This window comes from Oryctolagus cuniculus, chromosome 9 (genome assembly GCF_964237555.1).
Source record: "Oryctolagus cuniculus chromosome 9, mOryCun1.1, whole genome shotgun sequence".
Lineage (NCBI taxonomy): Eukaryota > Metazoa > Chordata > Mammalia > Lagomorpha > Leporidae > Oryctolagus > Oryctolagus cuniculus.
Window position 1 is genome coordinate 90,777,860 of NC_091440.1, and position 22,961 is coordinate 90,800,820.

Sequence of the window (22,961 nt, forward strand, 5' to 3'; positions counted from 1 at the left end):
GATTTCTAGAAATACGCCAATGCCAAATCAGGGTAGAAGTCTGAAGTTTAAATGTTCATGTCAAAAACCAAAATGGTTATAAAGCAAGGATCATACTTTTCCTGGGTATTCCAAAAATTTTTTTATGCACTGACACCATCACCGTGTAAGCCCACTAAATATGTACCTTGCCGCTCTGTCAACAGGAAAACACTTGGAAGGAAACACGTATGTATATATATATTTACACACACACAATAATTTAATGTATGATAAAACTGGCATCACAAATCAGAAACAAGAAAGCATTAAATACATAGTGATGGGGATACTAATTGATAATCTAAAAAATTTAACAGTCATCAATTTCTCAAATTTAAAGCATGTCGTTTCCTTTTATTGTAAGGGAAAAGGGGAAGAAATAAAAAAAAAACAAACCAGGATACCTGAAGGGTAACTTAATATATTTTTATTTTAATATTTCTTATATTTGTACAAACATAAAATTAGGTATATACTCTTTATGACTGTAGTTCTCATATAATAAAAGCTAAAACCTTTATAAATTAAAACAAAAATATAAAACCAAGAAATGCAAATTAACTACCTTATTTAGTATTAACAAATGATGCTCTTTTGCACAAAAGAATAAATCTCAAGTATTTGGTTTCACAGCAAAAATCTGTATATTTGGATCCCATTTCTGTTCTTAAGCTGCTTTCATTTTAGTGACAACGTTGAAAATGCTTGTTTACTTAAGTATCTTATTCAGGACAGTCTTTCTCTCTTTCAAAGTAATCAGAAAGAGTATTAATCAAGCCTGCCAAGTGGCAGTTTTTAAATGCTAATTTTTCAAAAGTGCGGGGCAGACATTGTGGCACAGTGGGTTAAGGTGCTGTTTGGATGCCTATATCCTATAACAGAGTGCTGGCTTAAGGTCCCAGCACCTCTGCTTCCAATCCAGCTCCCTGCTAATGCATCCAGGGAGGCAGCAAAGGGTACTTGGGCTCCTGCCACCCTCATGGGACACCCAGATGGAGATCCAGGCTCCTAGCTTCAGCCTGGCCCAGCCCTGGCTATTGCAGGCACTGAGGGAGTGAACAAGCACCTGGATTACTCTCTTTCTGTCTCTGCCTTTCAAGTAGATGAAAATACACATTTTCTTTTTTTTTTTTTAAATAAAAAGGTGTTAAGTGATATAGAAAATTTTAAGTTCCCTTTGCTAAATATGCGGTAATGACCAAGTCCAGTTAATTTTAGATTTGGAACATTATTTACTAATTACTTGTTTTTATATATTTGTTAATGAACTATTGCAAGTTATTCTGTATAGAAGCCTCACAACATTTATGGTCTGCCGCCACAAAGATCTTTTCCGAATATCAGACCCTGTTTGTCACATCAAAAACCAAATCAATTATGTTATGTATACAACAGCAGCACACCACCCTTTGCTTCATCTCCACATAATTGGTATTCTTTAGCTTCAACAATTTTATTTCTTTTCAAATCAGATTTTAATTTTGAATACTTAAGACTATTGTTGATGTGCATTTCACTTTCTTCATGTTTACTAAGAATATGTGATAAATGCTGCCAATCCTTGCATCCATTTTCATTTTTCAGTTGATTTTTTCCTTCCCCAAGGAGTTTGCAATATAGACAAAACACAGAATCTTTTGAGGTTGAATAAAGTAGCCAGGATCTGGTGGTTTTTTCACCATTTGGAAGAATTCGCGTATAATAAGTTTCTGAAAACTTCCTCCCTGTATTGTCTTTTGGAAAGTTAAAATTTCTTACTTGAGGTGGATCATTTTCAACAAGAGTGTCTCGCTGTTTAACACTCAGAACTCTAGGCCATGTACCTGGGTCTGCAGAAAGCAAAACTGGTGTAACTGATTTTTCTGATTTTTTCTCTTCCAGTTGCTCTTGAAGTTTATCAGTTTTGGTTGATATAGAAGATGAATTCACATTCTGTGTGATCAGTAATATACCTGTGCTACACTCTGCTGAAAGTGGTGGCTCTGAAGTCTTTTCCTTTTTTTCTGGTATTCCCTCTATTTTCTCCAAAAGTGTATTTGAAGATCCATATGAATTTCCTTCATTTTTTTCTCTAACAGCATTCCTTTTCCTGTTTTCTGATGCTGATAATGGTTTCACATCCTGGGGAGAAGATAGATAGATTAAAAAATTAACATGGGATGGTTGTTTGGCATAGTGGTTAAGCTGCCAGATGGGATGCCCTCATCCCTTATTTGGAGTGCTTGGGTCTGAATCCCAGTTTTGCTCCCAAGTTTCAACTTCCTGCTAATGAACACCCTGGAAAGCAACAAATGATGGCTCAAGTACTTGGGTCCCTGACACCCATGTGGGTGATCTAATGATTTTTTAAAGATATGATGTTTATTTTATTTGAAAGGCAGAGTTACAGAGAAAGAGGGAGAGACAGAGACAGAGACAGAGAGAGAGAGAGAGAGAAAGAGAGAGAAAGATATCTTTCACCTGCTGGTTCATTCCCCAAATCCCCACAAAGATCAGGACTGGACCCTGCCACCCACCCAGGATCCCTGCCACCCACCTGGAGATTAGATTCTTGGCTCGTGGTTTTAGTCTGGCCCAGCCCTGGCTGTTGTAAGCATTTGGGAAGTAAACTCAGGGATGGAAGATCTTTCTCTGTTTCTGTCACTCTGCCTCTCAAGTAAATACATTTTGAAAAACAGATACCAATCCAAACAATGGTCCTGTAATTCCATTCCAAGTTATGTATTCAACAGAAATTAAAATGTGTTCACACAGTGGCTGGCACTGTGGTGTAGAGGGTACATACCTCTACACCATTTGGGGTGAACCAGCACCTGCAGTGCTGGCATCCCATATGGGCGCCAGGTTGAGTCCCAGCTGCTCCACTTTTGATTGAGCTCTCTGCTATGGCCTGGGAAAACAGTGGAAGATGGCCCAAGTCCTTGGGCCCCTGCATTCACGTGGGAGACCTCAAAGAAGCTCCTGATTGGCCCAGCTCAGGTTGCTAAAGATATTTTGGGCGTGAACCAGTGGACAGAATACTTTTTATTTCTCTCTGCCTCTCTGTAATTTTTTGTTGTTGTTGTTGTTAGAGAAAGAGAGAAACAGAGAGAGAGTTATAGACAGTGAGAGACAGAGAGAAAGGTCTTCCTTCCGTTGGTTCACTCCCTTAATGGCTGCCACGGCCGGCACTACGCCAATCTGAAGCCAGGACCTGGGTACTTCCTCCCGGTCTCCCATGCGGCTGCTGGGACCCAAGCACTTGGGCCATCCTCCACTGCCCTCCTGGGCCACAGCAGAGAGCTGGACTGGAAGAGGAGCAACCGGGACTAGTATCCAGCGCCCCAACCAGGACTAGAGCCTGGGGTGCCAGCGCCACAGGCAGAGGATTAGCCAAGTGAGCCATGGCACCAGCCCTGACTCTTTCAAATAAATAAATTAATCTTTGGAAAAAAAAATGGTTCACACAAAAACTTATACAGAAATGTACATAGCAACATTATTCATAATAGCTAAAAAGGTAGAAATAATTCAAATGTCCATAGCAACATGAATAGGAGCCACCTGTAGTGCTGGCATCCCATATGAGTGCTCGTTTGAGACCTAGCTGCTCCTCTTCTGATCCAGCTCTGCTATAGCCTGAGAAAGCAATGGAAGATGTGTGCAGGGGCCAAAGCACTTGGGCCATCCTCCACTGCTTTCCCAGGAGCATTAGCACGGAGTTGGATTGGAAGTGGTGTAGCTGAGTCTCAAACCAGTGACCATAAGGGATGCTGGTATTGTAGGCAGCAGCTTAACCTACTATGCCACAGTGCCTGCCCCCATACTAAATATTTTAACACATCTATAAAAAGAGAACTTTTTAAATTTGAAGATTTTCAATAATCAACTTAAAAAGCAGTTTCTTGCTCAAGAAGCTCACAACTTTTAGATGCTGTTAGATTAACACCATAAATTCAGATTTATTTATTTTTGAAAGTCAGTTACAGAGATCCCACAACTGCTGGTTTACTCCCACAGATAGCTGAAATGGCAAGTGCTGGGCCAGGTCTCCCATGTGGACTGCAGGGGCCAAAAAACTTGGGCCATCTCCTGCTGCTTTTCTCAGGTATTAACAGGGAGCTGGATCAGAAATGTAGCAGCCAGGGCTGGAACTTGCACTGACACTGGGGATTGAAGGTGGCGGCTTTACCTACTATTCCACACTAGCCCCAGATTATTTTTTTAAACATATAAACTTTTCCTGGCCTTTTTTTTGTTTTTGTTTTTGTTTTAAGATTTTATTTATTTGAAAGGCAGTTAGGGAGAGAGAGAAGGAGAGAGAGAGGTCTTCCATTCGCTGGTTCACTCCCCAAATGGCCACAATGGCCAAGGCTGTGTCAAGCTGAAGCCAGAAGCAAGGCGCTTCTTCCAGGTCTTCCTCGTGGGAACAGGGTACAGGGGCCCAAGCACTTGGCCTGTCCTCTGTGCCTTCCTAGGCATGTTATCAGGGAGCTGGATTGGAAATGGAGCAGCCAGGACCCAAACAACACTCACATGGGATGCCAGTCAGGCAGGTGGCGGCTTAACCCAGTATGCTACTATGCCAGCACCAGCCCCAGCTCCAGATTTATATCATAAAGTCAAAGCAGATTAGTCTTTAAGGGGGCCGGTACTGTGGCACAGCAGGTAAAGCTTCTACATGCAGTGCTAGCATCCCATATGGTTCTAGTCCCGGCTGCTCCTCTTTCAATCCAGCTCTCTGCTATGGCCTGGTGTGGGGAGCAACGGGGAGCAACTCGGATTAGACTGTTACTCGAATTAAGACTTATTCTATGCATCTGCTCTCCCACAATATGGCGCTGGGAGAGGAGCAAACAGCTTCTACACAGCTGCCTCCAGTTCAACCAAGGAACTGTAGGACCTGCTCCTGATTGGAGGAGAGCAGTGTATTCGGCGTGTGGGCAGCAGAGTTGGGATTGGTGGAAGAGGACTATAAAGGAGGAGAGAGACAACATGCACCAGGAACATCTATCTGAAGGAACACCTGTGCAGCCCCCGAGAGAGCCGGCTGGCGGTGTGCCGCTCCCCCGCGGAAGTGGGGAAAGTGGCAGGGGGAACCGCCCTTCCACGGAGGTGGAAGGGACGGTAGCCAACCCGGGAAGAACCAGCAGCAAACCCGGGGAGGGCCGAGCAGACAAAAGAACAGCGCAGGGTCCTGTGTCGTTCCTCCACGAAGAGGGGGAGTGACATAATGGTGCCGTGACTCGGATAGGAAACCTAGGCAGGGTTTAGTGTCGTTCCTCCATGAAGAGGGGGAGCGACATAATGGTGCCGTGACTCGGATATGAAGCCTAGGCAGGGTTTAGTGTCGTTCCTCCACGAAGAGGGGGAGCGACAGCCTGGGATAGCAATAGAAGATGGCCCAACTCATTGGGCCCCTGCACCCATGTCAGAAACCTGGAGGAAGCTCCTAGCTGGCTCCTGGCTTTGGATTGGCACAGCTCCAGCCATTATGGCCATCTGGGGAGTGAACCAGTGGATGGAAGACCTTTCTCTCTGTCTTTACCTTTCTCCGTAACTCTTTCAAATAATTAAAATAAATCTTTTAAAAAATATTAGTTATCAAGAAGATGCAAACTAAAACCACAATGGGCATGATTTCAGCAGAATGGCTTAGAACACACAACATCAAATTTGGAACTATCAAGTTGTTGGGTGGGAGTGCAAATGGTAAAGAACAATTACTCTGGGGCCGGTGCTGTGGCACAGTGGGTTAAGACCCCAGCCTGCAAGGCTGCCATCCCATGTGGGCACAAGTTCAAGTCTCATTCCACTTCTGATCCAGCTCTGCAATGGTCTGGGAAGGCAGTGGAAGGCCCCTGTAGGAGACCTGGTGGAGGCTCCTGGCTCCTGATCGGCACAGCTCTGGCCATTGCAGTCATTTGGGGAGTGAACCTGTGGATGGAGGACCTCTCTCTCTCTGTCTCTACCTGTCTCTGTAACTGTTTCAAATAGACAAAATAAATCTTAAAAAAAAATTACTCTAGTAACTTGAGCAAAGAGCAAACATTTACAACAAACTTCTTCACAACAATTGAAACATTTCAACACTTTTGAGATGAGACAGCTCAATTACACAATGACAAAATGTAACTAAATAAGGTCCTAAGATAAATCTTGTTCAGGAATATTAACAGGGTAAAGCTATTTTATACTCAATTATTTAGACCTCATTAAAAAGAATTACCTGTTGGTATTCATTAAAACAACTTTGGCAGCAAAATCTTTGCTGCTGACCTCCAATAGTCTGGATGCTGATTCCTGTGGTTTTATCAGGCATATACACTCCACACTGCTCACAGCAGTTCATTATTAAACCATTAGCCAATCTGTACTTTTTAAAGCAATGGTTAGTGCATAGTTTATGTGTTACATTATTAACGCTGACTTCATGGCGAATCTAGAAGAAAAACCAGAATTTACTAAGTGAACCAGATTAGTAAAGTAGGCAATGAGATAACTAGTTTCTGCAACAGAGGCAAAGACTCCCCAATAGCATCTCATAGCATCTCAATAGAAAAATACTTAGGAAAAACATTAAAAAGGACATTTAATTAATCTTTTTATTTTTTCCTTTTAAAATCATTCTTTGATTTTACATCAGGAAAAATAAGAATGGAAAAAAATAAATTCAGTAGTAATATTCTTAAAAATATTTAAGAACAAGAGAAAATGAATTGGTAATTCTGTTATGAACTGCTTAAAAGAAATGGATCAGGAATTTGTAGTTCACTGCCTGGGGCTGGTGTAGTGGTACAGCAGGTTAAGCTGCTGAGATACCACCAATTTCATATGACAGCAAATTCAATTTCTGACTGCTCCATTTCTATTCCAGTTCCTGCTAATGCACCTGGGAAGCAGAGAAAGATGGGACAAGTGCTTGGGCCCCTGCTACCCACATGGGAGACTCAGATGGAATTCCAGGTTTTGGCTTCAGCCTAGCCCAGCCCTGGTCATAGCGGCCATCTGGAGAGTGAATCAGTGGATGAAAGATCTCCCTCTCTAACTCTGCCTTTCAAATAAATAAACTTACTAAGGAAGTCAATATTATCCATATTCAGGATGGAGTCTGTGTATCCATAATAAAAGTGGTTCTAAATGTAACTAAGACAAAATTATGACCTTGATTTGCAAGGCTCTGGGGTAACCAATATCAAATTCAGATAATAAGGACTATGGAAAGTGAGGACTACCTATATTAATGGCTCTCTCTCTTCCAGCAATTGGAAAGATTGTAATACCACTTAATTAAGCAAATAGCATACATTCACTCACTCTACTTTTCCTATACGTTCTCATATCAGGATCTGTTGTTTTCTTTATGTCCTGAAACCACACTTTGCTTATAAGAACCAAACATACCTTAAAACTATTGTCATATTTATGAGTACAACCAGTTTCATAGAAATAGGTGTATATTTTCCATTCTACGCAAATGGGATATTTATTTATAAGATAGCTCTAACATAGCCTTATTCTTCCTTTTAAAGCCACTATTTAAATCCATCCTCGACACATGCTAGATTCAGTCAGTTTAACTTAGAAGTTAAAATTATTCATTAGCACAAATAATAATCCAGGTACAAATCCAGACCTCTGTTAATTTACAGCAGATTGTACATCTTGACTTATTAAAAATTCCTTTTCTAAGATCTTTGCTGTCTTCAGGGGGAGACAAATAAGATGGACTACAAAATTCTTGGAAGCATTTGCTTGACTCTACTATGGGAATAGCAGCAGCCTTCTTGGGAGGTTCATCTCTGAAACATAAGGGATAAACACAGTATTTAAAAACAATTGAATTTTAAGCCAAATACATGAACAATAACTGACATTTTTCATGTTCTTCAGATTCAATTCTAGTTATCAACTATAATTTTTGGATGCAGCAAAATTCACTTTTGGCATCATTGCCAACAGTTCCCACAAAATACATGAAGAAATCAAAATATTTTGTAGCACAAGAATTCTGCCATGGTTCTCAAGATCTTTTTTGAAAGTATTCAAAAACGCTAATAGTAAGATATAAGAAGGGAAAGGCTGTGGAGGTTTAATAGTAGGATCACAGTGGAGGTAATTGACTTTCATGCCTATCATTCATTTTCCTGTTATGATAGAGAACGATATCAATGAGTCAACAGCTCTTACTCTATAACTTAAATTCAATGTATTTGAAGACATCCCTGCAACAATTCTACCCATGAATCTTTCAAGCTCTCAGTTACATTTTTAGAACATTTATTTTCACTTCTATAATCACATGCAGAAATGTTGAAAGGTACTGCTTACTTTTTATATAATATGTTTCGTATCTTTTGAGTACATTTATGAGGGAAGGATGAAAGGCAGGTGGTAGAACAAAAGAGGTGAGCTGATCCTTTTCGTTGATAAGCTGTCTGTCCCTTCTGTAAAGCATTTTTGCAGTTTGCACAAGTAATTTTAGTTGGTTTATTAAGTTGTTGTTGGGCTGACAGCTGGAAATTCTGTTTAGGAAGTAAGGCCACTGGTGATAAAGAATCCACCCCTGGCTGTTTCTGATTACGGGGAAATGAAGCTGACTGGGAGATCCAAGAATCTTAAAAATGAAACACACAAGAAAAAGTCATGAAACAAATAAAAACACATCAGACAAAATATTTTAAATTTTCATTTAAGAGTTTAAGAAACTAGTAAGGCAGTTAGCAAACATAGTTAAGGTCAGACAGTTTTGATGCACAATCACAGGTATATTTTAAGTGAATGATCATGCCATTATAGTAACAAGATGGCAGCCCCTGAAACTGTGCAAAGCCATGGCCATCAGCTATTAAGTCAGACTCACCAGATTCAAAATGTGTCTCCAAGTTTACTAGACAGTGCAAGTATATTAAGTTCCATATCCTGTTTTTCTCAGGTACAAACTGGGCAACTATACCTAACTTATCAGTGTTAAGAGGAATAAATGAGATAAAGTATATAGTAAAGCACTGTCTGGTACACATAGAACACTAGAACAGTATTAGCCATTTTTCATCCCTAAGGAAAAATACATTTATAGAATAAAGCAAATGATATGTTAAATTAAATAGCTATAGTAAAAGCTTAGCCATCAACAGCATGGTAGTTCATATATGATATTCATTCTTACAGACCACCCTCACATTATAAAGTCAAGCATATGGAAAAGTTGAAAGAATGTCAAACTAATAAACATATACTTTATTTTCAAAGGCAGAGTTAGAGAGAGAAGGAGGAAGGGAATGATGGATCTGTTGTTTCACTTCCCAAATGGTCGCTACACCAGCCAGGTGGAACACAGGATCTCAGAATTCATCTGGGTCTCCCACATGGGTGGCAAGGGTCCAAATACTAGGGCCATCCTCCACTGGTTTTTAGGCCATCAGCAGGGAGTAGAATTGGAAGTGGAGTGGCCAGAACTTGAATTGGTGCCTGTATGGGATGCCAGCATTACAGGAAGCAGCTTAACCAGATAAGCCACATGACAGCTCTTCAATTCACCATTTTTATGTACTTTTATTTAAAAAATATTATAGACAATTACTTCAAGAAAATTTAATCGCTACATTTTAATCCAAATCTTTCTAAAATTATTTCCCAGTGAGCTAAAATTTAATGTTACAGACATTGATCTAAAGATTGTACTACTCAGGAAAGATTTGGCATACAAACCTTACAGAGACTACTGTATCATATACTATTAGCTCAAAATGGAACAAACAGTATTATATATAGGTTAAGTGCTTGTTAAATTTTGAAGTGCATATGAGATCACAAAGGAATTTTGTTTAAATGGAGATTTTATCAAGGGTCTGAGGAAGAACCCCAGATTCTGCATTTCTAACCAAGTCTTGGGATAGTAGGGCTTTGAGAAACAAGGTCAAAAGTAAATAATTGGCTGGCACCGTGGCTCAAGAGGCTAATCCTCCGCATGGGGCGCCGGCACACTGGGTTCTAGTCCTGGTCGGGGCGCCGGATTCTGTCCTGGTTGCTCCTCTTCCAGTCTAGCTCTCTGCTATGGCCCGGTAAGGCAGTGGAGGATGGCCCAGGTCTTTGGGCCCTGCACCCGCATGGGAGACCAGGAGAAGGCACCTGGCTCCTGGCTTCGGATCAGCGCAGCGCGCCGCGGTGGCCATTGTGGGGGTGAACCAATGGAAAAGGAAGAAATTTCTGTCTCTCTCTCTGTCCACTCTGCCTGTCAAAAAAAAAAAAAAAAGTTATCAAAAACATTTTTTAAGCTATTAGTGTCTTCTTCAAGTTAAGCATCTTTTTTTTTTTTTTAATTTGACAGGTAGAGTTATAGACAGTGAGAGAGAGAGAGAAAGGTCTTCCTTCTGTTGGTTCACTCCCCAAATGGCTGCTACGGATGGCACTGTGCCAATCTGAAGCCAGGAGCCAGGTGCTTCCTCCTGGTCTCCGATGCTGGTGCAGGGCCCAAGCACTTGGGCCATCCTCCACTGCCCTCCTTGGCCACAGCAGAGAGCTGGACTGGAAGAGGAGCAACCGGGACTAGAACCCGGTGCCCATATGGGATGCCGGCGCCACAGGCGGAGGATTAACCAAGTGAGCCACGGAGCCGGCCCCTAAGTTAAACATCTTAACCAAAAATTTCCAGGCCTCAGGGAAGGTTTGTACAGTGGTTCAGATACTACACCTGAAACTGGAGTGAGTGGGTTGAAGTCCAGGCTTCATTTCCGATCCCAGCTTCTTGCTAACACAGATCCTATGAAGCAGCAGGTGACGTTTCATGTACTTGTGTCTCTGCTACCATGTGGGAGACCTAAATTGAGTTCCTGGCCCCAGGTTCACCCAGGCCCACCCCATATATTACAGGAAATTGGAGAGTAAACTAGTGGATGTCTCTAACTTTCAAATAAATAAAGAACAAAAAATTAATTGCAAGGAAACATTTTAGGACCAAATAAAGCCTATGAATTATCTAATCCAAATTCTTCAATTTTGCAAAGGAAATCAAGAGGCAGAACTTAGGCAATTTGCTCAAGATCTACTATTTAACATGTGGTTGTTTTTTATTTCTTCCCGGATCTGAATTCTTCATCTTTTAGTATTTCTTTAGTGTTGGTCTATTGGTGAACCCTTCATGGCTGGTTTTTTTGTTAAAGAATAAAGTTTATAAATGTTAAAAGACATAGGTCAATTAAATGTTTACAGTTCAATATATCTGGCATGACAAACCCGCAGATAAGCATGAAATTATTAGTTTGGTCTTTATTTATTTGGAAGGCAATGTGACACATAGAGCGAGATGGAAATCTAAGATCTGCTGGTTCATTCTCTAAATGACCACAATGGCCAGGCCAAAGCAAGGAGGCTGGAGTGCTACCCAGGTCTTACATCGGAGTGGCAGGGATCCAAATGCTTGGGTGATCATATGCTGCTTTTCCCAGGCACCTTATCAGGGAGCTGGATTGGAAGCAGAGTGAATGCGAATTTAGACTCCAATATGGGATGCCACACTCCAGTGGAAGCTTAACCTGTTCCATCACAACGCTGGCCTCTAGGTTTTGACTTATTTTCAACTGCATATACATGAAATCATTTATGTAATCTTTTATATTTAGTCTCCTTAACTAAACACTGCAGCGTTCACCCACAATACATGTAGAGCACCCCATTTCACTGTTGTTGAGTACTTCATCATGGCTAATATCACTTATTCATGTTACTGTTCTCAGACATTTGGATTGTTTCTAAATATTGACTGGTTTCTGAACAGATCTTTGGTTTCTTTTGATTAGGATTTGTAAAGACTTTTTTTTTTTTGTATGAGGGAATAGAATATACATATCCATTGGTTCATAACCCTATATAGCTGGCACTGAAAAATCAGCTGAAGCCTAAAGCCTGGAACTCAATCCAGCTCTCCAACTGGGTGACAAGAATCCAATTACTTGAACTATTACTGCTGCCTCCCAGGGTCTGCTTAGCAGGAAGCTGGAGTTAGGAGCCAGAGCTGGTATCGAACCAAGGTACACAGATATGGGATATGGTGGGCTTCTTAACTCCTGGGCTAAAAACATGGCCTGAAAAGGTTCTTGAATTTGTAGGTTGTTTTTTCTCCATTTTAGAAAACTATCAGTTGTGCCTCTTCTGCTCCATTTCTCTCCGATGTTTTTCTAGGACATTAATTAGATATTATTTTCATCCACTGTCTCCAAGTCCTATATTTTCTTTTGTATCTTCCACCCTTTTGGCTTTCTATGATTCAGTCTGGATAATTTTCTGTAATATATCTTCCAGTTCATTCATGCTTTCTTTAGCTGTCCCATCTACAGTTCAAATGTACAGGTTCTTAAAATTTGTGTCAGTTAGCCCTAACACCTTGAACCTTTGTTTATCAGTTTTACTCTTGGGTTTTCCTCTTGATACTGTCATGGCATGGCATGTTCCATGTCTTTGGCTGTTTTGTTTTTTATATGGAAAACTGTAAAGGAAAAAGTCTCGGGCTCTAGATGATGTTAACATTGCAATCCAAGGTTTGGAAGTAGGCTCCTGTGAGTTTATTGTTTAGCTTCTCAATCTTTTTTATGGGATGCAGATGTCCCAAACATCTTTTATTTTGAAAGTCAGAGCTACAGAGGGAGAGGGCCAGAGATCTTCCATGGGCTGGTTCATTTCCCAGAAGGCTGCAATCAATGGCCAGGACTGGGCCAGGCAGAAGCCAAGAGCTTCATCTGGGTTTCCATCTGAGTGGCAAGATCCCAAGCACTTGGTCCATCTTCTGCTGCTTTCCCAGGCCATTAGAAGGGAGTTTGATAGGGAGTGAAACAGCAGGGATATGAACTGGTGCCCATAAGTAATGCTGGCGTAATAGTTGTACCCAAAATGCCACAATATCAATGCCCCCTGCCAAGAATCGTAATCAGTATACCAAATACATGCTCCTTAAGCCTTTATTATGTTTTTCTCTGTATTTGTAGCTTCATGTCTTTCAACAGATATTTTATATACTTTGTCATTTTCTCAGCAGGAGGGAATAGAGATCAACTAGTTATTAGAAGTGTGACTCCACAGAATCAGTATTATGGCCAAAAACAACTAAGATACAATAAAAATGGTCAGCACTGTGGCACAGTGGGTTGATCATCCACCTATGGCATCGGTACCTCATATGGGGACTGGTTCGAGTCTAGGCTGCTCCACTTCCAATCCAGCTCCCTTCTGATGGCCTGGGAAAGCAGTGGAAGATACCTCAAGTGCTTGGCCCCCTGCACTTGCATGGGAGACTGAGAAGAAGCTCCTGGCTCCTGGCTCTTGGCTTCGGATTGGCCCACCTTTGGCCACTGCAGCCATTTGGGGATTGAACCAGCCAAGACCTCTCTGTCACTCCCTCTCTATGCAACTTTGCCTCTCAAGTAAATAAATATTAAAAAAAATACAATAAAAATATAGATTCAAGACCAATTTTAAGTTTATTCTGTAACAATTTTTTAAATTTACAATTGATATAAAGTATGCTATAAGCAGAAAATAATTCGTTCAGTTTACCCCAAGGGTTAATCAAGGAATTAAATGACTCAAAGGGCCGTTCTAACAAAAACAACACTGCTTTCACACATTATAATGCATCCCTTATGTGTACTTTATACTAAACCACAATTTTACTTGATGACATTTGATCTTATAAAGCATATATATATATATATATATATGAATCACCTCCAGAAATCCTTGCCTTTTTGGGGGTACTAGACAATCTCCAATTTATATCAAAGAACTTCACTTTTGTAAGCAATAATAAAAGCCATTTGGTCCATCTCTAAAGAACTGAAGGCCTGGGGATTTAACTATGTCAAAGCAATCTTTTTTTTACATTGTTAAATGAATAAAAATAAATGCTGTTGAAAGTTTTAAGATTAGCATAAATGGAAGAGTCAACTGGAACAAAACCATGATTGTAAATGGGTGCATAATAGCCTCCTGTTAAAACTTTTTATGATTATTGGTACAACAATAAGACATAATATACTCTTAAATTTTTTTATTTTTATTTTTTTTTATTTGACAGGAAGAGTTATAGACAGTGAGACAGAGACAGAGAGAGAGAGAGAGAGAGAGAGAGAGAGAGAGAGAGAAAGGTCTTCCTTCATTGGTTCACCCCCTAAATGGCTGCTACAGCCGGCACTGCGCCAATCCAAAGCCAGGAGCCAGGTGCTTCCTCCTGGTCTCCGACGCAGGTGCAGGGGCCCAAGCACTTGGGCCATCCTCCACTGCCTTCCCAGGCCACAGCAGAGAGCTGACTGGAAGAGAAGCAACCAGGACTAGAACCTGGCACCTATATGGGATGCTGGCGCCGCAGACAGAGGATTAACCAAGTGTGCCACGGCACCAGCCCCATGCTCTTAAATTCTATCATCTAATAATTTTGATTAAGAAGCTAAAAGCAGCCTAAACAATTATACAAGTAACTCATTGCGTTTGCCCTTAGAATAGACATTAAGGCTGGCTGCTGCTTCACACAAGTTACAAGAAACTATTTACTACTTTTTCTTTTTTTTTTTTTTTTTTTTTTTGACAGGCAGAGTGGACAGTGAGAGAGAGAGACAGAGAGAGAAAGGTCTTCCTTTGCCGTTGGTTCACCCTCCAATGGCCGCCGCTGCAGCCGGCGCACCGCGCTGATCCTGGCAGGAGCCAGGAGCCAGGTGCTTTTCCTGGTCTCCCATGGGGTGCAGGGCCCAAGCACCTGGGCCATCCTCCACTGCACTCCCTGGCCATAGCAGAGAGCTGGCCTGGAAGAGGGGCAACCGGGACAGAATCCGGCGCCCCAACCGGGACTAGAACCCGGTGTGCCGGCGCCGCAAGGTGGAGGATTAGCCTATTGAGCCACGGCGCCGGCTCTATTTACTACTTTTTCCTTTTTTTTTTTTTTTTTTTTTTTTGACAGGCAGAGTGGACAGTGAGAGAGAGAGACAGAGAGAAAGGTCTTCCTTTGCCGTTGGTTCACCCTCCAATGGCCGCCGCTGCAGCCGGCGCACCGCGCTGATCCGATGGCAGGAGCCAGGATCCAGGTGCTTTTCCTGGTCTCCCATGGGGTGCAGGGCCCAAGCACCTGGGCCATCCTCCACTGCACTCCCTGGCCATAGCAGAGAGCTGGCCTGGAAGAGGGGCAACCGGGACAGAATCCGGCGCCCCGACCGGGACTAGAACCCGGTGTGCCGGCGCCGCAAGGTGGAGGATTAGCCTATTGAGCCACGGCGCCGGCTTTTACTACTTTTTCATACATAAAGCCCCTGACCTTCAGGAAAGCATAGGGGAAAAAATTGTTTAATCCCTTTCTTCAAAGAATTCTGTTTTTCTCTACTAGATCTAAGATAGAAAAAAATCAACAACTGACATATATTTTCCTTGAACTAAAAGGCAGAAGAAAACACATGACATATACTTATTAAATGTCTCTAAGGGGCTAGCACTGTGGCCTCGCGGGTAAAGTTGCTGCCTGCAGTGCTAGCATCCCATATGGGCGCCAGTTCGAGTTCTGGCTGCTCCACTTCCGATCCAGTTCTCTGCTATGGCCTGGGAAAGCAGTAGAAGATGGCCCACGTCCTTCGGCCCCTGCAACCGCGTGGGAGACACAGAAGAAGCTCCTGGCTCCTGGTTTCAGATTGGCGAAGCTCTGGCCATTGCAGCCACCTGGGGAGTGAACCAGTGGATGGAAGTCTTCTCTCTGTCTCTACCTTTCTCTGTAATTCTTTCAAATAAATAAAGTAAATCTTTTAAAATAAATAAATATCTCTAAGAAATATGAAGTAAAAAGATGAACTCTTTGGATAAGTACAAAGTCTGTACAAAGAAGCTAACAGGTGAAGGGTCCTCCTATGAAACACACATAAATAACTTAATGCCTTTTCATGAGGGCAGAGCATGAGCTTCGCTGAAGCTTCATTCTCCATGGGAGAATCTAAAACACCCACCCGTGGGACAAGTGCAGCTTTCTTTTATCTAAGGCAAAGAGGTTACCCAAGACTTCATCCTTGTTCTGCTGGAAGTAGGTCTCGAGGATGGCCATCTTCTCCTGGGTCTCCATCTCTAACTTCACTGCTGCAACTGCCATGGAATCCCAGCGCCACAGCTTCTTTGGCCTTGAACTCTTTCTTCCTCTGCAGGTGGTACTGTTCAATTTCAGCCTGTGGTTCTTCATTGGTCTGTTTCAGTCTCTGATTCTTAGGCTTGTGGACCCCCGACACCTTCTCTGTCACTGACTTCTCGGCCTACAGCAGCTGCTGGATCACCTGCAACTGACTGGCCATGGCAACTGGCACTCTGGAAACCCATAGAAGTGGCCTAAACCGACTCCACAACTCCTCAGGTCACCTGACCCACCCACCCAGCAAACTGCATCTGTGCCTCCACTAAAACTCTTAAAAGTGCCTTTGCTTAATCAGAGAAATAAATGACCAGGAGCATTGTCATAGTGGAGATAGACTCTTTGGTGATGTTTTCTCAAGCATTTGTGTTAAAATAAAAGCTTTGGCTAACTTTCTCGAGATACTCTCAGAATAATCAGATGCTATCATGCTCTGCTGTCATGATCTCTGCTCTTGACTGGACCTCCTTATCTTGCTGGCTATTGCTTTGTCTTCAGGATCACACTGTCACATCTCCTTTTCCAATTCTTCAAACAAATTCTTCAGGATCTTGATTGTATTTATTTAAAATGTCCATTGAAAGTGATGCTCCTGTCTGCAGCTGATCAAGACACAACAATTTTGGTATCAAGCATCAAGTTGGCTCATACTGAGTTGTCTATAGTATTTACTACTGTTTCTGATGTTAGTCAATTAGGGCATAAACAACATTAAATTTTTCCTTACAAATTGATGTGGGTAGTCTTTCTTGCAGGGCTTTATCTTCAGGATTGCCCCATTCCATCCATAGCATGAGTTATTTTCATGATAAATCAATAAACTGCTAATTTCTTTAGGGCATTACCCCCATAAACTTCTCAGAAATCATCAATGATTTCACTGTTATTCCACCCAAGATTCACCATAAACTTCATGCTTGCTCTTGCTTCAATTTTAGCAGAATTCATATTGCTTTGATAAGGGTTTTTCTCAAACCTCTTATTTTTTTTAGTGTTTCAAACTGGATCCTGTTGTGACATATTAGTACAAGTTCATTGGTACAAAACATTGAAATTCATGTATAGTTTTCTCATAATATGCATTTTTCATAAACTTCCTGAAGACATTTTATATAAATGGGAAGCACACAGCAACTAATGTAAGCTACTCTGGGGAAGCTAAGACTTTAATTATAACAACAACAAAATAGCTGCCACCATATTCTAGAAGTTTCCTAGTAAGAATTGATTAATTTTACATGTTTTACATGTTAACAGCACACAAAAACAATCTAGGGTTATAATAAGACTACTTTTTACTATGATATTTTCAAGTTAAAGAGAAAAAAAATAAAAATAGGAGCTGGCAATGTAGCATAGTGGGCTGAGCCTCTGCCTATGGTGCTGCATCCCCCATGGGTGCCAGTTCCAGTCCTCGCTGCTCCTCTTCCAATCCAGCTCTCTGCTGATGGCCTGGGAAAGCAGTGGAGATGGCCCGAGTGCCTGGGCCCCTGCTACCCATGGGGGAGACAAAGAGTAAGCTTCTGACTCCTGATTGGCCTGGCTCCGGCCATTGTGGCCATCTGGGGAGTGAACAGGTGGAAGGAAGACGTTCTGTCTCTCCGTCTTTCTGTACTTCTGCCTCTCAAATAAAATCTTACATACACACAGACTTAAAAAAGGAAAAAAAAAAAAGACTATTCTTTCAACATGTTACTTAATCTTAAAAAAAGAAACCTCAAATATATCTTTGTGATCACCCTTCACATGAAAGTTTTGTTCTCTTTAGAACCCTTTAGTTACATCGTTTGTCCACCAAAACAGACCTTTAGAGAATGCTGTAAATTCACTCATATTTCACACATTATAGAAATTAATTGCTACATATCATAAACATAATTAAGATGTTCTGCATCATTTAGTGCTTTTGATCTGTTACATTTTAAAATCACTATTTCATATCATGACAAAAAATAAACCAGCTTTGAATTAATGAGAAAAAAGGATGACAAGAATAAATCAAGGGGCCAGTGCTGTGGTACAACAGGTTAACACCCTGGACTGAAGCACTGGCATCCCACATGGGCGCCGGTTCGAGACTCAGCTGCCCCACTTCTCATCCAGCTCTCTGCTATGGCCTGGGAAAGCAGTAGAAAATGGCCCAAGTCCTTGGACCCCTGCACCTGCATGGGAGACCCAGAAGAGGCTCCTGGCTCCTGATCGGCACAGCTCTGGCTGTTGCGGCCAAATGGGGAGTGAACCATCAGATGGAAGACCTCTCTCTCTCTCTCTGCATCTCCTCTCTCTGTGTAACTCTGACTTTCGAAAAATTAATCTTTAAAAAAAAAAAAAAAAGAATAAATCAATCCAGGGCCAGTGCTGTGGCACAGGTTAAATCTCTGTATGTAGTGCCAGCATCCTATACGGGTGCCACCTTGAATCTTGGATGCTCTGCTTTCAATCCCTGGTAAAATGCCTGGGAAAGCAGCAGAAGATGATACAGGTGCTTGGACCCCTCTAATCACATAGGAGACCCAGAAGAAGCTCCTGTCTTTGGCCTGGCCTAGGCCTGGCCATTATACCATTTGGGGAGTGACCCAGTGCATGAAGATCTCTCTATGCGTCTGACAGAACAGTACCTAACGACCGAATATTGTTTTTATAGTTTATCTATCTACACTACATTTTCATGTGGAAAAGCATCTATTTAGGGGTTAGGTGTTTAGCCTGGCAGTTAAGACACCCAGGTCCCTTATCAGAGTACATGGGCTTGATACTCAGCTCCAGCTTCCTGATAATGAAGACCCTGGGAGGCAGCTGTGATGGCTCAAGGAATCAGAATCCTGCAACCATTGGGAGACCTGGAATGAGTTCCTGGCTTCTGGTCTCAGATCTTGTCCAGTCCTGGCTATTGCAGGTATTTGTGGAGCAAATTAGTAGATATGAGCTCTCTAATAATTTTTTAAGATTTATTTATTTATTTGAAAGGCAGAGTTACAGAAAGGCAGAGGCAGGGGCAGGGGCGGGGCAGGGGGTAGAGAGAGAGAGAGAGAGAGAGAGAGAGAGAGTCTTCCATCTGCTGATTTACTCCCCAGATGGCTACAACTGGTGGAGCTGAGCTGATCCGAAGCCAGGAGCCTCTCTGGGTCACTCAAGTGGGTATAGGAGTCCAAGTGCTTGGGCCATCTTCCACTGCTTTCCCAGGCCGTAGCAGAGAGCTGGATCAGAAGTGGAGCAGCCAGGATTGTAACTGGTGCCCAAATGGGATTCCGGCACTGCAGGTGGCGGCTTTACCTGCTATGCCACAGCACCAGCCACTATAATAATTTAAAATCTGTTTATCCTTATCAACCACTAAATGCACATCAATTCATTCTGGAAGGTGAAAAATGGTTTTGAAAACTGAAGTGGGCCGGCGCTGTGGCTCAATAGGCTAATCCTCCGCCTTGCGGCGCCGGCACACCAGGTTCTAGTCCCGGTCAGGGCGCCGGATTCTGTCCCAGTTGCCCCTCTTCCAGGCCAGCTCTCTGCTGTGGCCAGGGAGTGCAGTAGAGGATGGCCCAAATACTTGGGCCCTGCACCCCATGGGAGACCAGGAGAAGTACTTGGCTCCTGCCATCGGATCAGCGCAGTGTGCTGGCCGCACCACGCCGGCCATGGCGGCCATTGGAGGGTGAACCAACGGCAAAGGAAGACCTTTCTCTCTCTCTCTCTCACTGTCCACTCTGCCTGTAAAAAATAAAAAAGAAAAGAAAACTGAAGTGTAAAAGAAATATATGGCAGAGCTTCTAGTTTTAATACCATTTAATAAAGGTTACATTGCTTGATTAGTTACATGCTATATGTCTTTAAATCACACTGTATCCCATAAATAGGTACAATTGTATCACAATGAAATGTGTAAGTTCTTGGTGGAATATAAAATAGTTTCAAAAATAAAGAACTCAAAAAATTCATGCTTATGTAAACAACTTACATAAGCAAATATGAAAAACTTAAACAACAAGTATCTAAAACTCAGGAAATAATTACAAAACAGTAAAAGAAACAAACTTTTTAATCTTCATTTGCGACGCAGAGAGAAACAGAGACTGAGTGCTCCTTTCTACTGGATCATTCCTCAGATGCTCACAATGACTAAAAATGAGACAGGATTGTGGCAGAAGCAGAAACTTAATCCATGTCTCCCATATGGGTGGCAGGGACACCACTACATAAATCACCATCCTTTGCCTCCTTGGGTCTACACTAGCAGGGATCTAGACTCAGGTGCTGGAGTTGGGTATGGAACCCAAGCACTCCAAGCTGGGATATAGGCATCATTTTAACTACACCAAAGATGCTTTTCAATGGACATTATTTCAAAGTATTCAACACCTTCATTGCTTTTAAGTTGGATACATTTTGCAATATAGAGATCACAAGTTTTTTTATGTTATTTCTCAGGATGAACCCTCAATAAATAAACAGTATTCAGAGTAATAAATGGATGACAGACATGAATTTGAAAAAAGTAATTTAAAAACTCCAGATGTATTTTTGAAAAGTCAACGATACCCAGAAATTAAGATAACATTCTTAGCAAACCTTAAATGCTCTTAGCCCTCAGTGGAGCTTACAATATGAAAAAAGATCCCTTAAAATGTAAAGAAACTAACTTTTTAATGGTAAAAATTTTTTTGCATTAACCATCTAATGCTTTCAAAATAGCAGTTTTGATTGCAAAAATTATTAGGATCTTTTCAAGATAACTGTCAAACATACAGAGATGTCCACAAGAAATTTTATTTACATTTGGAAAGAACAGAAACCTTAAACAACAATTAAGTCAATCACAAGCACAAAAAGATAATATCTGTCATATGCATATAGGCTCAGTGCTCCCTTGAGATGGAGAATAAGATTTTATACTCTTACTACTTTTAGAAAAGAGAATGTACAAAGCCAAACTATTCCCATAATAATATCAAGATTTATTTGCCCTTTTCCTATTATACCCATTTTCACTAATGCTGTAAGAGCAAAACTGTTGTCAGTGGAACCAAACTGTACTAGTCAATGAAGGTCACTATCATGACACTTGCAAAAAAATGAAGTATAACCTTTGTTTATGGATGTTATTCCAATACCAACAAAAGTAGCAGCCATGCGTTCACCAACCAAGAGTCTGTATTGGGTTTCCTTCTCTCTCCCCATTCTTTCTTTCTATATTTCTTTTTAATACACTGGGTTTCTTTCTTTTCTTTTTTTTAAGACTTATTTATTTACTTAAAATTCAGAGTTACACAAGGAGAGGATAGGCAGAGAGACAGAGGTCTTCCATTGGCTGGTTCATTCCCCAATAGGCCGCAAAAACCGGAGCTGCGCCGATTAGAAGCCAGGAGCCCGGAGCTTCTTCCGGGTCTCCCATGTGGGTGCAGGGGCCCAAGGACTTGGGCTATCTTCTACTGCTTTCCCAAGCCATAGCAGAGAGCAGCCGGGTCTGAAAATAGAGCAGCTGGGACTCAAACTGGTGCCCATATGGGATGCTAGCACTGTAGGCAGCAGCTTTACCTTTTAAACCACAACATCCACCCCACCCCCTTTAAAGATTTATTTATTTGAAAGGCAGAGTTACAGAGAGGAAGAGGCAGAGAAAGAAACAGAGAGGTCTTCCATCTGTTGGTTCACTCAAAGGTCAGAGCTGCGCCAATCTGAAGCCAGGAGCCAGAAGCTTCATCTGGGTCCCCAGTGTGGGTGCAGGGGCCCAAGTGTCTGGGCCATCTTCTGCTTTCCTAGCCCATAGCAGAGAGCTAGATAGGAAGTGGAGCAACCGAGTCTCGAACCAGCATCCATATGGAATGCCGGCACTGCAGGTAGCAGCTTTACCTGCTATGCTACAGCACTGGCCACAATACACTGAATTTCAACATTCAGATTTTAACTAGGGTCTTAACAATAATCATGACCCTTCAAATCACTGGCCTTATGACTGAACACGATCTACAGCCACCTTCTTTCCTAGAGTTTGGGTGATTTCAAAGTTCCAACTCTCTGATGACATGCTTTATCCTTCTGGCAACTATTCCCCATTCTGAGTCATGACTTTGTTTTTTAAAAGATTTTATTTATTTATTTGAGAGGTAGAGTTACAGACAGTGAGAGGGATAAAAAGAGAGAAAGGTCTTCCATCTGTTGGTTCACTCCCCAATGGCTGCAACAGTCGGAGCTGTGCAGATACAAAGCCAGGAGCCAGGAGCTTCTTCCTGGTATCCCACGTGGGTTCAGGGGCCCAAGGATTTGGGCCATCCTCTACTGCTTTCCCAGGCCACAGCAGAGAGCTGGATCGGAACTGGAGTAGCCAGGACTAGAAGTGGCACCCATATGGTATGCAGGCGCTGCTGGTGGAAGATTAACCAAAACCTGCGCCACAGCCCCAGCCCCTGTGTCATGACTTTTTTTTTTTTTTTTTACCATAAACTTAAGTATGAGCCGAGAGGTTACAAAATAACAACGGCATTTTTAAAAAGGTTTATTTATTTATTTACTTGAAAGTCAGTTACACAGAGAAGAGGAGAAGCAGAGAGAGAGGTCTTCCATCCATTGGTTCACTCCCCAATAGGCCACAACGGCCGGAGTTGTGCCGATCTGAAGCCAGGAGTTTCTTCCGGTTCTCCCAAGCAGCTGCAAGGGCCCAAGGACTTGGGCCATCTTTTACTGCTTTCCCAGGACATAGAAGGAAGCTGGATCAGAAGTACAGCATCTGGGTCTCAAATCGGCACCCATATGGGATTATGGGATACTCGCGCTTCAGGCGAGTGTGTCAATCCATTGCGCCACAGCGCCAGCCCCACAAGGG

The 22,961-nt window shown here is 42.1% G+C and overlaps 1 protein-coding gene across 16 annotated transcripts in view; it reads right to left on the reverse strand.

Moving 5' to 3' along the window:
* Positions 1-433: 433 nt before the first annotated feature.
* ZMYM5 (zinc finger MYM-type containing 5) overlaps positions 434-22,961 on the reverse strand; it is a 43,747-nt gene continuing 21,219 nt past the window's right edge. For 7 of the 16 annotated variants that reach the window (XM_008259940.4, XM_008259941.4, XM_070049107.1 and 4 more), the window contains 4 exons: positions 8,332-8,617; positions 7,637-7,802; positions 6,230-6,442; positions 434-2,142 (listed from right to left, as the gene is read on the reverse strand). In XM_008259940.4, coding sequence (XP_008258162.3) covers positions 1,402-2,142; positions 6,230-6,442; positions 7,637-7,802; positions 8,332-8,617 — 1,406 coding nt within the window. In that variant the 3' untranslated portion in view covers positions 434-1,401. Of the gene's footprint in view, positions 2,143-6,229; positions 6,443-7,636; positions 7,803-8,331; positions 8,618-9,286; positions 9,472-15,971; positions 16,747-16,985; positions 17,153-20,351; positions 21,606-22,961 lie in introns of those variants that run through there. The other 9 variants (XR_011378894.1, XR_011378896.1, XM_051850681.2 and 6 more) reach the window with 7 other exon arrangements.